General features: G+C 45.4%; 2 protein-coding genes across 3 annotated transcripts in view; one reads left to right on the forward strand and one right to left on the reverse strand.

The window, feature by feature from the left end:
• Positions 1-1,376: 1,376 nt before the first annotated feature.
• On the reverse strand, positions 1,377-12,388 carry DRC10 (dynein regulatory complex subunit 10). 2 transcript variants are annotated; one of them, XM_074972351.1, is made up of 5 exons: positions 12,284-12,388; positions 10,647-11,520; positions 5,888-6,121; positions 4,337-4,408; positions 1,377-3,099 (listed from the first exon to the last, which is right to left on the reverse strand). In XM_074972351.1, exons 2-5 carry the CDS (start codon positions 11,367-11,369, stop codon positions 2,827-2,829), a joined length of 1,302 nt encoding a protein of 433 aa, XP_074828452.1. In that variant the 5' UTR covers positions 11,370-11,520; positions 12,284-12,388; the 3' UTR covers positions 1,377-2,826. The 2 variants fall into 2 exon arrangements, with proteins under 2 accessions (XP_074828452.1, XP_074828451.1); XM_074972350.1 differs by lacking the exon at positions 12,284-12,388 and adding an exon at positions 12,211-12,280.
• A 302-nt stretch (positions 12,389-12,690) lies between these two features.
• TPCN1 (two pore segment channel 1) overlaps positions 12,691-16,339 on the forward strand; it is a 69,002-nt gene continuing 65,353 nt past the window's right edge. The window contains exons 1-2 of the mRNA XM_074972384.1: positions 12,691-12,923; positions 13,687-13,973. Of these exons, the coding sequence (XP_074828485.1) occupies positions 13,874-13,973 (100 nt within the window). The 5' untranslated portion in view covers positions 12,691-12,923; positions 13,687-13,873. The remainder of the gene's footprint in view (positions 12,924-13,686; positions 13,974-16,339) is intronic.

The following is a 16,339-nucleotide window of genomic DNA, read 5'->3' on the forward strand; positions in this document are numbered from 1 at the left end:
TCTCAGCAAAATAACTGTCTAAGAGGAAAAGCCACTGGTCAATCAGCGAAAAGAAATGCTACGACATTGTGTACGCGCTAAAAAAGCTACGCCCATATGTTTGGGGACGGCATTTCCACCTACAAACCGACCATGCTGTGCTAAAGTGGCTTCATACCGTCAAGAACAATAACAAAAAACTTCTTTGGTGGAGTTTAGCTCTTCAAAGTTTTAATTTTAAAATACAGCACATTTCAGAAGCTTCTAACAAAGTGGCTTAATGCCCTCTCCCGTACAAGTTTCTCAGAATCAACTGGTTAAAATTGTCCTTAAAATGTAAAAAATATTGTTAGTTTTTATATAATCAGTAGTATATCTAAAGGTGCATGTGTTTTATTAATTCTGTTTTCTCCTAAAGCTCCAGAAAGAAATCACAGCCAGTGTGGAGCAGGCTGTCCAGCACTGTTTATGATTTGGGGGGCATGTCAAAAACATACAGCTAAGGGTAGCATAAAATCCCTCCTTTGCCTGTAAAGGGGTTAAGAAGCTTAAATAACCTGGTTGGCACCTAACCAAAAAAACCAATAAGGGGAGAAGATACTTTCCAATCTGTGGGGGAAGGTTTTTGTTTTGTGTTTCTTTGGGTTCTCTCCAGGTCAGTGAGGAACCACGGCAGGAAAAATACATCTCCTAAAGCCATACCTAAACTAAGCATCTAAAATTACAAACTGTAAGTAATAAAAAAAAAAAGGTGTTAAATTATCTTTTGTTTTAGCTTGTAAATTTTCCCTGTGCTAAAAGGGACATTTATCCCTGTTTTTTGTAACTTTAAAGTTTTGCCAAGAGGGAAATCCTCTGTGTTTTAAATCTAATTACCCTGTAAAGTTACCTTCCATCCTAATTTTACAAACGTGCTTTTTTACTTCTTTTTCTTTATAATAAAGTTCTGTTTTTTAAAAATGTAATTGGTTTTTAGTGTCCTAAAAACCCAAGGGTCTGGTCTGTGCTCACCTGGTTTACCTATTTGGTTGGTAAATTAGTCTCAAGCCTCCCCAGGAAAGAGGCTGAAGGGGCTTGGGGGGATATTTTAGGGAAACAAAAACTCCAAGTGGTCCTTTTCCTAAATCTTTGTCTAACTCACTTGGTGGTGGCAGCAGTACCCATCCAAAAACAAGGAAGGATTTGTGCCTTGGGAAAGTTTTTAACCTAAGCTGGTAAAAATAAGCTCAGGGGGGTCTTTCATGTGAGTCCCCAGATCTGTATCCCAAAGTTCAAAGTGGAGAGGGAACCCTAATAGGAGCTGGCCTGGGCTCCACTGGCCTCTGCTCCCCCCCAAATAGAAGTCAAACTACTCCTATGCCCAAGGGTTCCCCCCCCCCCCCCGACATAAAGCCCTGAGTCTCCCTCCTCACCTGGCTGGGCCATGGAGATTTTAACAGCATGTTGGGGGGTGCCTCAGAAAGAAAAAGGTTGACAGCCCCTGCACTAGATAGCCTAGAGGCAAACTACAAGGGAGCGAGGGTGCACGTGGGGGCTGAACGGAGACTAAAATCTCCCAGTAGAGGTGCAGGGGCGCAGATACACCTACCCATAGGGACACGCATCTCGCAGAGCCATCATTACTGCAGAAAGTGAGCAACTTCCTCTTTTTCTTGTAACCATTCCTGACTTTTATGCCGCATTACTTGTGTTCACTTAAAATCTCTCTTTATAGTTAATAAACTTGTTTTACTGGTTTATCCTAAACCAGTGTGCTTGGAGAATTCCACCTGTGGTAACAAGATTTGTGCATACAATTTCTGTTAATAAAATGACAGACTTTATAGGAGCTTGTACGAGGCGAGGGATGGGCAGTATAAGACGTACAGTTCTGGGCAAAGTCTGAGACTGGGAGCATGCTGGGGTCACCCTGCAGTGCAATTCTGGCTAGTGAAAGCCTGAATGTGACTGGCAGGCTGCAATTGCACACACACATAGCTGGGAGTGACTTACATGCTAGAAGCTGTGTGTGAGCAATCCAGGAGTGCAGGCAACAATAGCAAAGCAGTGTAACACGACCCGCCGGATCAGCAGGTAGCAATTGATCCAGCGGGGATCGATTTATCGCATCTAGTCTAGATGCAATAAATCGACCCCCGACTGCTCTCCCATCAACTCCTGTACTCCAGCGCTGCAAGAGGCAAAGGCAGAGTTGACGGGGGAGCAGCAGCAGTCGACTCACCGTAGTGAAGACATCGCGGTGAGTAGGTCTAAGTACGTCGACTTCAGCTACGTTATTCAAGTAGCTGAAGTTGTGTAACTTAGATCGATTTCCCCCCCACACCCAGTGTAGACCAGGGCTAAAGGACACCCCAAGTTAGAGGGCAGAGGTGACACAGCTACTACCTAGTCTAGATTGTACTTTGGATGTGTCACATGGGACCATTGCTGGGGTCTGTACTGGGACCGGTGCTGGGGTCAGTGAGAATTTTGCCATTAACCTCAGGAGGAACTGGAGTGGGCCCTAAGTGACTTGTACAAGGTTGCACAGTGCATGTGTGGTAGAGCTGGGGATGGAACCCAGGAGTCCCAGCTCCCAGTCCAGTGCCTTAACTACAAGATCATCCTTCTTCTCTTAAATTCAGACCAAAAGCAATTAAAATATCCCACCTGGAAGTCTAACATGTTGGCTGACATTTATTTATGACAGAATCATTTTTACATGCCAGATTTGTGTATATACAAACCATAGACATCCTGGAGAGGTTGTTTCTCTGGTTGAAGTGAAGACACCCTAGATAACTGAGGTCCAAGGGGAAATGTGTACAATGTTGGGAAGAGAGAGCAAGGGGAAAGGATGGAACTAATTTATTTCTTGCTCTTCTTGCCTTTTCCCTTCTTCTTTCTCTTTGACTTTAACAGTGACCTGACCAAGTAGCCCTTCCAGAAGGCCTGAATGTGGATGGCAGCACGGACCATGATAGCCAGTTCCCTCTCAGCTCTTTCCTTCTTCTCTTGGGATAGCCTCCTCTCCTCCTTGATCTGGGAATACTCTTGTTCAAGCACAGCATACTTCTTCTTCAGCTCAGCAAGCTGGGCCTTCTCTTCAGTATAGACAGCATCGACTTCCTCATACTCAGTCTGGTAGGACAGCAAACACCAGACTTATAAATGACATTCATAATATCACCCTACATTTAGTATAGGTAGCATTTTTCCAGAAGGGTTCCAAAGAGCTTTACAGACTGTATACGAATAGGGATTGTTTCATCCATCATAAATGCGTGCAGGGTCACTTGCAGCCCTTATTCTTGTCATCTCTTAGGATGGAATTTTCAAAGAGGTCTAAAAGGAGGTGCCCAACTCCAGTGGGAGCTGGGTTCCCAATTCCTTTAAGCTTCTTTAAAAACTGCAGGCATGGTTCCAATTGTTACCATCCATTGCCTTGCAGGCCAGGCAACAATACTCTCAACTTATTAAGCAACTTTTTATCTATGGTATAAACACAATCATCTGGATGATGGTGGTTTATTGTCATTATAACCCATCTGTAGGGATGAAAATAAGCAGTATGGAGATAGCCTGATTGCATGACAGGGTAAGGGGAACCAGCAACATTTGTGTGTCAGACCTACCAATCCCAATTTATCAAATTCTGCCTCTGCTCTCATGATGATGGCTTCATGAGCAGCCAGGAACCAGCAGGGCTTGGTGCCACAAGCCATCATGTTCTGAGCTCATTTCTGCTTCCGATTACAAGGTTGACAAGGCAGGGACCTACTATTAAGGCCAATCAGCAACAATTTTCCAGGTCCCTCTCCTTAGGCCCTTGCTTTGCTGTTAACCAAGCACCCTGTCTTGATCTGGATAATGAAGCAAACATCCACTAAAATGCCAGGAACATGAGAGGAAATAGTGGATTCTGGGAGGGGTTAGGCAGTGAGGACGTGATTCTAAGACTGTTAAGCTTAATATGGAAGATAGACAATGATGGATTTGCTGTCACTCTCCAGACTCTGAACTACTTGACTAACAAGTTAGTAGAGATGTGGAAAGAGCACTTGGTTTGTACACTAGGTGGAGCCAGTAGGGCTGAGGAAACAAACATAACAATTCCATCCAACACACTGAGGAAACAATCATCCAGCGCTAGAACAGAATAGGATTTTGCAGCTGACATGACCCTTCTCAACAACGCCTATACAGCAGAGAGCAGCTGAACACAAAAGCAGGGCAGAAAAATGGTTACTTGCCTGATAGTAACTGTGGTTCTTCTTTGAAATGGCTTGTCTGGGTACATCACATGCACCCCTTGCGTGGGATCCACATGGACAAGCCCTCTCGAAGAAGAACCAACTGTCTTGACGACTGAGAGTACCTGTTTTTCTCCCATGTCAGCATCATATTTCTGGATCCAGTTCTCGATTTCCATCTCCACTTTGTATTTCTTCTAAAATAAATGACACAGGAAAAAATGACATTTACAGGCAGCTGAATATAGAAATATAACATGCAGTATGCTGGGATGAAAGGAGCTGTTGATTTGAATCCCAGCAGCTAGTATGCTTGTGATGCCTGCTCCTTTTGGAAAGGTTCTTCAGTCCGAGATGTCTTTGACTCTGGGCCTCTAATGGAGAGCAGACATCATTCACCTATAGAATATGGGCATGCTTGGTCTACAGCAAGTGGCTGGGATTCAGTTGCAGCACAGAGAGACTATACTGATTATAATGATGGGTGCAGTTAAAATACAGAAATATTTTGGACTGTTGGAAAACGAGCTAAAAATGACTTAACCTCACTGTGTGGTGGAATCCCAGAGAGTTACTGAACGGTTTCCTTCAAGCTGATGGTACATGCACTCTGTAGAACCACTCAGATTTTAAGGCCAGAAGATTATCTAGTCTGACCACCTGTATATTACAGGGCAGAGAATTTCACACAGTTAAGCTTACCCAGTCACTGTTGAGAGACCCAGTTCCCTATATGACCACCACCTCTTCTGATGGATGGGATAAGAGCCAGGTTTTTGGCAGGCCCTGATGACCAGCTCCTGCCTTCGTGTGAGGTGGACTGGCCTATGACTGGTCCAAGTTCTTCACACATGAATTCCTCAATCCAATTAAAACATTGGGTCATAGGAGAATAGAGCACATAGGAAGGGAAAGGAGACTTCAGTGGTGAGAAAGTGTGTTCTTTGTCTTCCCCTACTCCCTCAGCATGTATAATTGATTGAGCTGAGCAGCTTTTAACAGAAAGCAGAGAAATGACCTGCAGTGAATTTGAGCTAGATGTCAAAGCAGGCCTAATAATGGATGGGGCTGCTTGGATTTCATACTGCTTTGTAAACTTTCATTTGACACTGCCCCTACACTATAAAACCTTATTCTACCTTGGACTGTACAGTGTTTTGAAAGAGCTAGAGAAGATATATAACGTAAACATCCTTTAAGTAGATGTGTTCTGCCTGCAAATTGGTCTCTGCCCATTTGGACTGAGAACTGATTAGAAAAGAAAAGGTGACTTTTTTAACGCTATAGATTTTTCCTGCACAATTCTGCCACTCTCCAGCAGGAACATTTTGGGGCTATGAATTCTGACTGCTTCATTAACCTACTAGAGCACTATCTCACCTGTGCTATATATTGAAAGTGTTTTCAGAGGCAGGCTGGCATCCAGTATGTACATGTCTGGTGGGAGCTATAGGTAACTATGAATAAGACCCTTTGCTGGTGGGTTGCTGTGATGCTGCTTTCCAGTGAAATCAGTGGCATGTTAGATCATAGCTGATATGCTCAGCTGCACAGCAGATACATTCTGCCAGGAATGTCTGTTAGCAGTTAAGTGGTTAAGGTTAGCAGACAATATGAAGAACTCACAGCACTATAACAGGTCTGCTTGCTTCTCTAGAACTCCCCTCCCTCGGTACCTTTCTGAGAGCCAGCTCTGAGTCTCTGTTGTCTATGATGAGAACATTGAGCTGTGCTCTTAGCTGATGTATATCTTGCTGTATCTTGGCACACTTTCCCTGGGAACTTCGCAGCTCCCCTTTTTGGAGTTTCTCCGCTTCCTGCTTGGTGCGTTGGATGTGGCTTTCAGAGTACTTCTCCAGATGAAGTAAGTGGCTTTTGAGATCCTTGATTGCAGCATTCTTTTTCATAATCTAAACCCAGGAAAAAGAAGCACCATAAGGAACTGCAGGGTAGGTCAGGGGGTTTTCAGATCAAACCTACAGGAGAATTAAGGCTTAGTTACAAAGACACCAGTGTCCTAAAATAAGTAACTACATTCCAGTCACAGCGAGCACACTGCATTTGCACAGAACTCTGAAATCATTACTGGTGCAACTCCTAATAACTTCAAAGGGAGCAGAGTTAGGCCAATACTGAGGCTCAGTCTACACTAGAGCTTACTACAGTCTAACTTACGTTGTTCAGGGGCGTGAACAATCCACACCCCTGAGCGATGTAAATTACACCATCCTAAGCGCTGGTGTGGACAAGCATAACTACCACCTCTCACGGAGGTGGATTTATTTTGCCAGTTGGAGAGTTCTCTCTGGTTGGCAATGAGTGTCTTTACCAGATGTTCTGCAGCTGCGCCGCTGTAGTGCTTCTAGTGTAGACAAGCGCTGAGTGAAATCCCCACCCTCACTTACTCTTTTGTTGGTAGTTTAGCAGACAGGCCAAGGAGTGAATGGGCAGCACTGAAGAACACTGGCTGTGCATCACAGGGAAACTGGCACAGCTGCTATCCATGCTGGACCTGATCCAAAGCCCTTTGAAGTCAGTGGAAAGACTCCTAGTGAATTCAATGAGCTTGGGATCAGGCTTATTGTGCCTGTTCTGTGGCCAGACCGGGCAACTAGTCCTATTGGCTGTCTAGAACAGACAAAAATACAGTACAGACAAGTGAAATGTATTTCCTTGCTAGCACTGGGCAAACTGCTAAACTGCATTTAAAAATCATGAGTGTATTGAATTACCAGCATGCCTGACCTGAGCTTGAAAATTAGAACGCATCCCCTGATGCCTCAGTTCCTCTGTAGATACCCCCAAGTGCAAAAAAAGGATGATTATCTTGCCTGACCTACTGCCTTGCTAAGTACACTTTGTCCCCAATCATTCAATTGGACCATTTCCAGTGGACGTTGTGGCTTGTGCAGAGCCCCACTGAAGTTAATGGGGCTCTAAATGAACGCAGGGTCTGTCCACATGGATCCGATTGCAGGATTGTAGCCTTAAATTGTAAAAGAAAAATAACTAGGTGCTACTCCTAATAGATCCCTATCAAAGCATCACAGAAATGTACCAATTCAAGCCCAAAAGCTACTCAGCTACGCTTCCCTGCAATGATGATAATGAAAAATCTGACCTATCACTTACCCCACAAATATATTTCTCACTCCAGATGAGTGGTTGGATAGACTTTTGCAAGGCTCTATTAACAGATTACACTGGATGTCAGATCATTATGCTGGATTAATAGATTACGCTGGATCTTAACTGGTTTTGGTCTAATTAAAGACTACAAGAGTATTGCTATTTTTATTGTAGTCTTAATTAATTTTAAAAGAAAGAGATTAAAATGACTTTTTAATTAATCCCTTCTCTGAGCAATGAGAATCATGAGTGCTGCATAATGAACATCCTCATGTCAAATGGCCTGGCTAGAATAGCTGCTCAATGTTCTTCCTCAGAGCTTGTGTATTTACCTTATATTTGGAAAGTCAAGCAGAAAGAGAAGTGATTTTCGTTGGCATGCACGTGTGTGTGTGTGTGTTGTCACCCACTGATTGGAATGCAGTAATGGACATTTAGATTGTGGTTTTAAATAGTCACTGTGGAAGTCTTTTGGACAGAAAGGAGTAATTTGGAAACTGCTCCCAGCATTAAAACAAACTAATATACATATATGTTCCAGAAGTTTAGTAGAAATGTTGGGATTTTTCTCCAAGGCCTTTTCCACTTGGTTCCCAAGAAATTAACTCAAATCTGGACTCATCACTGAGGGTTTTTTTTAACTGACACACAGCAACACTACGCTGAAGTGATCAAGCTCAAATGCAGTGGGGTAGGTATGGAGGTTTACCACAGCTCCAAAGCACATAATAATAAATCACATTATACACATATTTGAAAACAAACTAACGAATGTGCATTACATTTTACATTGCATCATGATTTATAATTGGCTTACTAATTTTTGTAACCAGCCGCTGTACAGATCCAGAACTGCTAGTAAGCGAAGCTGCAGCTGTAAACTTATCACACATCACTCTTCTTACTATGTCTATCTACTAACTACATGTTGTTTACAAAAAGAAAAGGAGTACTAGTGGCACCTTAGAGACTAACCAATTTATCTGAGCATGAGCTGTAGCTCACGAAAGCTTATACTCAAATAAATTGGTTAGTCTCTAAGGTGCCACAAGTCCTCCTTTTCTTTTTGTGAATACAGACTAACACGGCTGCCACTCTGAAACATGTTGTTTACAAGCCCACTTGTGAACTTATGCTTTGTCCATTGCTAATCTGTTTCCTTACTTCAGTTTTCTTTCATTGTTTATGCAAGGCCTACAAGATAGACTGGTACTTAGGGTTGCCAGGCATCCGTTTTTGACCGGAATGCCCGGTCAAAACGGGACTCTGGCGACTCCTGTCAGCACCGCTGACCAGGCTGTTAAAAGTGGTTGGTGGTGCAGTGGGGCTAAGACAGGCTCCCTCTGTCTCCCAGAAGAAGCTGGCATGTCCCTATGGCCCCTAGGTGCAGGGCTGATCAGGGAAGCTCCGTGCACTGCCCCCGCCCCGAGCACTGGGTCTGCAGCATCAATTGGCCGGGAACCTGAGCCCACTCCTGCACTCCGAACCTCTCGGCTCCAAGTCTGGAGCCCCCTCCTGCATCCCAAATCCATCATCCCCGGCCCCACCCCACAGCCTACACCCCCAGCCGGAGCCCTCACCCCCTCCCATACTCCTGCCCCAGCCCGGAGCCCCCTCCTGGACCCTGAACCCCACATTTCTGGCCCTACCCTGGAGCCTGCACCCCCAGCTGGAGACCTCACCCCCTCCTGCACCCCAACTCCCTGCCCCAGTCCAGTGAAAGTGAGTGAGGGTGGAGGAGAGCGAGCGATGGAGGGAGGGGAGATGGAGTGAGTGGGGGTGGGGCCTCAGAGAAGGGGTGGGGTGGGGGCAGGGCCTCTGGGGAGGGGTGGGGCAGGGCAGGGCTGGGGCAGGGATGTTCGGTTTTGTGCGATTAGAAAGTTGGCAACGCTACCAGTATCCCATATGAAAATGGAAATGACTAGTTAAATAATTAGGGAGGAAGGAATAGTTTGTGTATACGGCAACGATGGACTGGAAGTCAGGAGATCGGGGTTCTTGTCTTGGCTCTGCCCACCAACCTGTAGTGTGATCTGAGCCTCATTTTCCACAGCTATAAAATGAAGAAACAATACTGCCTCAGAAGAAGATTGTGAGCCTTAGGGCCAGATCCTTGTAGGTATTTTGGGGAATACCCAGGGGTGAAAGTAACTTAAGGGACTTTCCCGTACGCAGGACTGGGGTCCTGAGCAAGATTGGCGGGGGGAGCTCAACCGGAATGGGCAGCGGATCGGGCAGAAGGGGCGAGGCCTTTAAATCCCCTGGCCCTTTAAATCACCGCCAGAGCCCTGGGTCTCCTGGCTGCCGCCGCTACGCTGGGGCTCTGGCAGTGATTTAAAGGGCCCCAGGCTCTGGCTGTGTTAGCGACAGCCGGAAGACCCGGTCCCTTTAAATCACCGTCGGAACCCCCTGGTAGCGGTAGCGGCGGCTGGGAGCCCCGGGGCTCTGGTGGCGATTTAAAGGGCCTGGGGCTCCAGCCGTTGCCAGGAGCCCTGGGTCCTTTAAATTGCTGCCACTACCCCAGGGCTCTGGCGGCAATTTAAAGGGCCCGGGGCTCTGGCCGCTGCCGGGAGCCCAGGGCCTTTTTAAATTGCCAGCTGGGGAAGCTGCCCCCTGCCGGTACGGTTTACTTTCACCTGAATACCTTTGGGGATGTGGGCCTTAGTTCATTAATGTTCATGAGGTAAAGAGATACTATGATGAAGGCCATAGAAAATGCCTGTAACGAATATGTTAAATAGTGAATGTGGAGTCAGTATTAAAAATGGATTTTTTAAAACAGTTTTTTAGAACTGCCTGTCACTGTTTCACTATCCAGTTACAGGGAATGGTGCTAGGGCTTCTCAGTGAGAGCTGACATTATGGCCCTGACTATGAGGGGCCTTTGTGACTCCTTCTTTGCCACAGTGGCCAATTAGAAGATATAGACCACATATCAGCAGGCCGCACCCTGGTTCCCTTATGGATTTGCACAATGCCCTTCCTTTAGCTATTGAATGGTTCAGACACATTGACTAACATGCTTGACTTCACTGTCACTTTAACTTCAATCACAATTGAGCTGGCCAATGAAGATGGCGTCAAAACATGCTAGAACCATGTTTGAAAGCCTCTATCTAAATATGCAGTGATTCATTTTAATTATATTTAGAATGTAACATCTATTTCTAATTCAGAAAATGTTTTAAGAAATATTTCAGCGACTTCCACTTTATGAGAGGCAACAGATTATATTTTAGTTTACTTGCCTTTCCTTCAATGATCTTCCCCTCTAGCCTGAAATGTTTAGTCTTACTACCACTGTACCTCATCGTCTCGACTCTGGATTGCCGCTGCAAGTTCTGCCTCTAAAGCTGCGATGGTTTCAGTATTTTTCTTATCCCGGAGGGAGATTTCTTCCATGAATTGAATCTTTTCTTGTTCTTCTAAGGGACTAGTCAGGAGTTTCTCAAACAAGAATCCCCGGAACACTGAAAGGTTTTTAATAAACATTTCAGCTGATAAATCCCTAGCATAGGCCTCATCTCTCACGGCTTGAGAAGCTAGCGGGTCAGCCTGAAAGAGTCTCAGAATATTTCTGATAGAGCTTTTTACAGCTTGCTGATGCAATTGAAGACGGCGGATTTGTTCCTCAGTTCCTACAAGGTCCCCTCTTCCATCTTCCTGCTTCAGGAGACCTTCGCTTTGAAGCTGGGTAAGTAGCGCTTCCATGTTGTTTGAAAGTTGCTCATGCTCCTTAAAGGTATCCATGAGCTCAGATCCCAGTATAGTGCTTAAGCCATCCAGAAATTCAGTAATGTGAGTGATCAGACTGATCAGTTCTATCTTAAAGATGGTCTCATCCAAAACAGATATGATCCTCTTCGTCTCAACAGTGGTAAGTTTTGAACGACCTGGATCCAAGAGCTTTAGGGGGCTTGTTTTGATCGCTGACTTTTTTGGAGTCTGACTGTTTCCCACGGAGGACTTGCTGCTTGAATCAGTAGACTCATATGGCAACTGAAGCATGGTAGCTACCTCTGTTGCCATGTTCTCAGCCAAATACTTACAAGTTGAGGGTTCTAAAGTGAAAGGGAGCAAAAATCTTCTATATGGGTAGCGTCACAGAGGACGTCTCAATCAAAAAACATCTAGATCCCCCCAGTGCTTCAACTGCATGCTCTTCTTTTGCAAAACTTACCTTAAAAAAAGTTTGATTTCAGCATTAGCAACACAATATAATTTGGTAAAAATTGAGAATGTTACATTATAGTGGGGCTGTCTCTAGGTTTAAAAGCACATTCAGGATATTGGGTCCTTACACCTAAGACAGCCTGTCTCTGTGTTGGAGGTGAAACTATATGTTAAGCCTCAGTGGCACTGAGACAGAGTGATGAGCTATTTGTTCCCCATGCTGAAAGGTGGAGGGAAAGCTCCTGAGAAGAGACTGGGATGGTGGTGGGGATCCCTGGTTTCTAGGAGATGGGGGGAAGCTCTTCAGTCTCTCGGGGTCTGGGGTCTCCCTGGTCTCTCTGACGCTGGGTTGAACAGGGGCTGGACTTTCTGAGCACATGGCCAAGTTGGGCTGTGTGTGTGTGTGTGTGGGGGGGTGTCCTGATCTTTTTGAAACGGGAGTGTGTGTTGGGAGGGGGGTGTCTGGGTCTCTCTTGGGGGGCGCTGGCCTCTCTGGGGGTGGGATCAGACTGTGGCGAGGGGCTCCCCAGTCTCTTTGGAGGGGGAAGGAGGAGAAGGGTGAAAGGGCTTCCCTGTCCTCCTGGGGGTCCCTCAAGGATCGGGGGGGAAGCTCCCCGGTCTCGGGGGGGTCGGGCTGGGGATAAGAGGCTTCGGTTGGGGGCCGGGCTCCCCATCACCCGGGGGAGGTTCTGCTCACATCAAAGCCGCCGCCGCCTCCCTTCCCATCTGTTTTCAGCGTGTCTCTGTTGCTAGGTTACCCATTCACTAACCTTTAGCCCCAAACACAGAAGGCGGGGACAGATCCTCACTGATTCTCTCCCCCCTCCGTAACCAATCGCCGCCCTTGCTTGGCACGCTTAGTCCCGCCCCTTCCTTCTCCAGAGAAAGGCGGGGTCTCCAGTATGTGCCTAGCCTTCTGACCAATCAAAAACATCACCGCTCACCTCTACTTTGATGGGCGAGACCTCCATCCAATGGGAGGACACAAAGGGAGAAACCCGGATCCCCTTCCATGCACCGCGATAGTTGAAGGGCGGGGCAGAGAGGGTGCCAAGGGGCGATTGGCGGCTCTCTGGGATGGGGGAGCTATCAGAAGGCAGCCTGGCGGGAGGCGGCCAATGGGCGGTGCCGGTGGGCGGGGCTTGGCTCGGCTCGGCTCGGCTCGGCTGTCAGTCAGCGGCTGAGGGAGGCGAGTTGTCGCCGCGGCTGGGGGTAGTTTGGCGGGTTCGGTTCTGTTGCTGGACTCGCCGGCTGAGGCTCAGGGCTCCCCGGGCGGCGGGGGCGTGAACCTTGGCTCCCGCGCGCGGGGCTCGCTTGGGCTGGGCGCGGCGTGAAAAGTCCTCGTGAAAAGTGCACAAGGGTCGCCGGGGACGCGCGGGGAGGGCGTCGCTGAGGAGGGGCTCCCGCCAGGTGTGTGTGTGAGTGACAGAGAGGGGGGCCCTGCAGGGCTCGTGCAGGGCGCGAGGGAGTCGCTGGGGCTGGTGCGGAGTCAGCTTGGTGGAGGTGATCCCTGTGACTCTCCTCGGCAAGGTGCAGAGTAGCACACCCCACCCCCCGTACCGTGCTGCTGTCTTGCTGCTGCACAGCTACCCGGAAATGCACATTTGCACTTTTTGTCCTGGGGACATGTTACTGTTTGTGTGAGCTGACCCGGCCTTTCCTCCACCGCAGCCCCAGCCGTCACTGTGACTTACCCGCAGCCTAAAAAAACCGAAACAAACCGTAACAACGTTGAGGGGCGGCATCATTAGTAAAGCACTTTTAGGGTAACTTCTGGATTCTTCTTAGGAATTCACAAGTGTTGTAGTAGAGGAAAAGTGTGCGTGCACGCTCATCGGACTCCGGTTTTCCCATTCCCCCCTTGGAGTCCGGAGCTTTGAGATGGAAGAACAGAATAGTTTTGGATTTGAAGCCATGTGTGACAGTGTTATGTTAACTATATATATGTAGTTCCTGCCTATTCTTTATTATTAATAAACATTGTGGGATTTATCTAGAATTATTTTCCTTCTGTTCTAAATTAAATCATGAGTATTGCAGCTAAGATCATGAGTATTGTGGTTACGGATAAGTAGCTCAAGTTAGATAAAGTTTTTTGTTTTACTAGCCAGTGGCTGGATATAAACTTATGTTGCTAGTGCATTTACTGTTCTGCACCACTCTTTGCAAACAGCTTGACAGATTCTTTTTTGGCCTGAGATCCCCTGGAAATGGGTGTATCTTTCTACATATTTTTAAGTCTAGAAGATGCACCTGATGGAGGACTTTCTGAGGAATATTTCTGACAAAGTGTTTTTGAAAGGTGAACTACAAAAGACATTATTTAAAGTTCTTGGAAGAAGAGCCTGAAAGGAAATAAAATGGATGACGACGTTCCCCTCATTCTCACTTTGGATGAGAGTGGAAGCAACACTTCAACACCCAACGAGCAGCTGGATCGGGAGGACCTGCCTAATGAAAGTAAGACCACTTTATGTTTTTTTGGAGCACACAGTTTATTTTCAGTCAGCTGCTGTAATTGTGGTTTGAGGGGTAGGTCCCTGTCCCCCCCCCCCCCCCATCCATAGTAGTTGCTCTGTATTCTTCCTTCTGGAACCTGAAATCTTACCAAAAAATTAATCACTCACAGTATTAGGAGTAGCCTCAAAAAAACCTATTAGGAAATCTTTTATTGTTTACTCAAAACTCTCAGAACTTTAGTGAATGTCTTGGGTGATCAAGGAGTAGATTTGGTCTTTATATGAGTCTGTGTGTCATGCAGCCTTTGATACTTTCAGGTAATAAATTGGGACTTTCTTGCCCATAAATTGAAGTTTCCGTTTCCATATCTCTGCTCCAGAGTCATGCCTTTTCTTGGCACTCACACGATGTGCCATGCCATTGGACCAGGCTGACACACAGCAGTTGCAATCATGTCATTTGACGTTTGCCCAGGAACATAAGGTCCTCATCTGTAGCTGCTGTCTTTATTTTTCACTCTTCTGGTTCCAGTCAAGAAATGGATACCTCTTGATGCAATAAGGAACCTAAATAAAGGATTTAGGAAGCATCTTATCTTAAACATCTAATACACTTTTGAATAAAAATTAGCTCTCTCCCAATTAGCCACAGTTATTTGGTAGCTTAATTGGTTTATGACAGGAAGAAAGAAAAACAACTCACAAAGTCATCACTGTGTATTTAATTTTCTGCTATCTTTAAGCTCTCTTTCATTGTGAGGTGACATCTCCTGTTCCTACATACTTAATCACGACTAACTTTTTTCTCAAATTTCCTATCACCAAATTTATTTTAACAATCACTCCCATTAAATAAAGAAATGTCTTTTGACTTCCACATGAGTCCAGGAGGCTGGACAAGTTTTGAGATGCCTCTTCTACTTCTTCTTGCAGTTCAAATAAAGAAATTAATCAGACCAAATAATTGTACTTATAGCTGGGGACCCAGTATTCTAAGCTGTAACAATTTTTGAGTCCCTGGCTTGCAGTCACATCTGTTCCCTTAATTTCCTCTTCCTTTACTCTCCTGAACTCGAACCCTCTGTTTCTGAGTGCATTTTGAGATTTCTCCTTTGGCTAGACGGCTTGAGTTCTCTTTCTGTAAATCTTGCTTCATTCCTGCTCTGCACAGGTCTATTGTCTCAACTTAAGTTTACTTCTCTGGTTGTTTTTGTTTGTTTGTTTGTTTGTTTGCGGGGGAGAGGGGTTGGGGTTTTATTTTATTTTTTTTAAATAGAGGAGATAATGCTGCTTCTGCCTGTTGGCTTGTTTGTATCCCTTCCTGTGACTAACTACTTTTTTTTATTTTTTTGTTTTCTCTGGCAGAAGAAAGTATGTATCTGTGGGTCCTAGTGTTAGTTTAAAACCAATAATACTGGAACAAAGCAAAAAATTGAGAATAAGCATTTTTTATTAAATAAAAAATGAAGATACCCCACATTTAATTTTTAAGTGTATAAAACTTTGGGGATGAGTTTTGTGGAACCTACAGGTCCCCCACTCTTCCTGAGAGCTCATACTGTTGTGCTTTAGATGAGACCAATTTTTTATATTAAAGAAAAACTATTTTAAATTGATTAAAAATAGATAAAATTGACCCATAATTTGCTTTAAAAGCAAACATTAATGCTCCATTCTTGCTATCTGTAGTATGTACATGAGCTTCTGTACCCATGCAGAACCCCATGAAGTCAGTTGGACTCTGCACATCCTGATTGCAGAGTCTGCGCACTATCGCTTATAGGATCAGGACCTAAGGCATGAAGTCCATGAAGGGCTTGAAAAGTCTGTTTAACCCTGGCAAGTGGGAAGCTTAACCTGATGAGGGAAGGGACTTACATCATCATTTACTGCAGAAAATTCGGTTTTCATTAAAAAAAATATTCTAGCCCCTATGACTGCAAAGAGAATTGTGAAATATGATATAGTCTTGTTTCTCTGAGTCTACAGACCACTCTAGTGCCTGCCTTTGCTGCTGCTCAGCTTTTTCCAGTGAGTAGGTCAGTGAAATCAATAACACTAGTTAGTTTCACAGCTGTTCTTCAGAACCCTGTTGATAACTCTAAAGTTGACTAGAGATGTCTGTTTCACTTTATGGATGCTTGGGGAAAGCTGTGAGTAGAAGCAATCACTATTCACAGGGAAAGAGGACCAAAAAAAGGAAAGAGGTCTTTTGTTTCCCTCCTTGTTTTCTGCTCCCTGCTTTCTTTTCAGTCTCTGTCCACCTCCATGAGTGAATTTAGTTCTAGCAACGTTAGCAAAACTAATAGAATTCTGAGGAATTGCATGACAAGGCCTACTTGTCATTGATTCTGATCTCAGATTTCT

This window comes from Natator depressus, chromosome 15 (genome assembly GCF_965152275.1).
Source record: "Natator depressus isolate rNatDep1 chromosome 15, rNatDep2.hap1, whole genome shotgun sequence".
Lineage (NCBI taxonomy): Eukaryota > Metazoa > Chordata > Testudines > Cheloniidae > Natator > Natator depressus.

Coding starts and splice junctions, on each gene's coding strand:
- DRC10 (XM_074972351.1), bottom strand. CDS start 11,369: ATGGCAACAGAGGTAGCTACCATGCTTCAGTTGCCATATGAGTCTACT. Junction 6,122..10,646: donor TCCAGAGTCGAGACGATGAG/GTACAGTGGTAG, acceptor TCCTGGGTTTAG/ATTATGAAAAAGAATGCTGC. Junction 4,409..5,887: donor CAGAGCTGGCTCTCAGAAAG/GTACCGAGGGAG, acceptor CATTTATTTTAG/AAGAAATACAAAGTGGAGAT.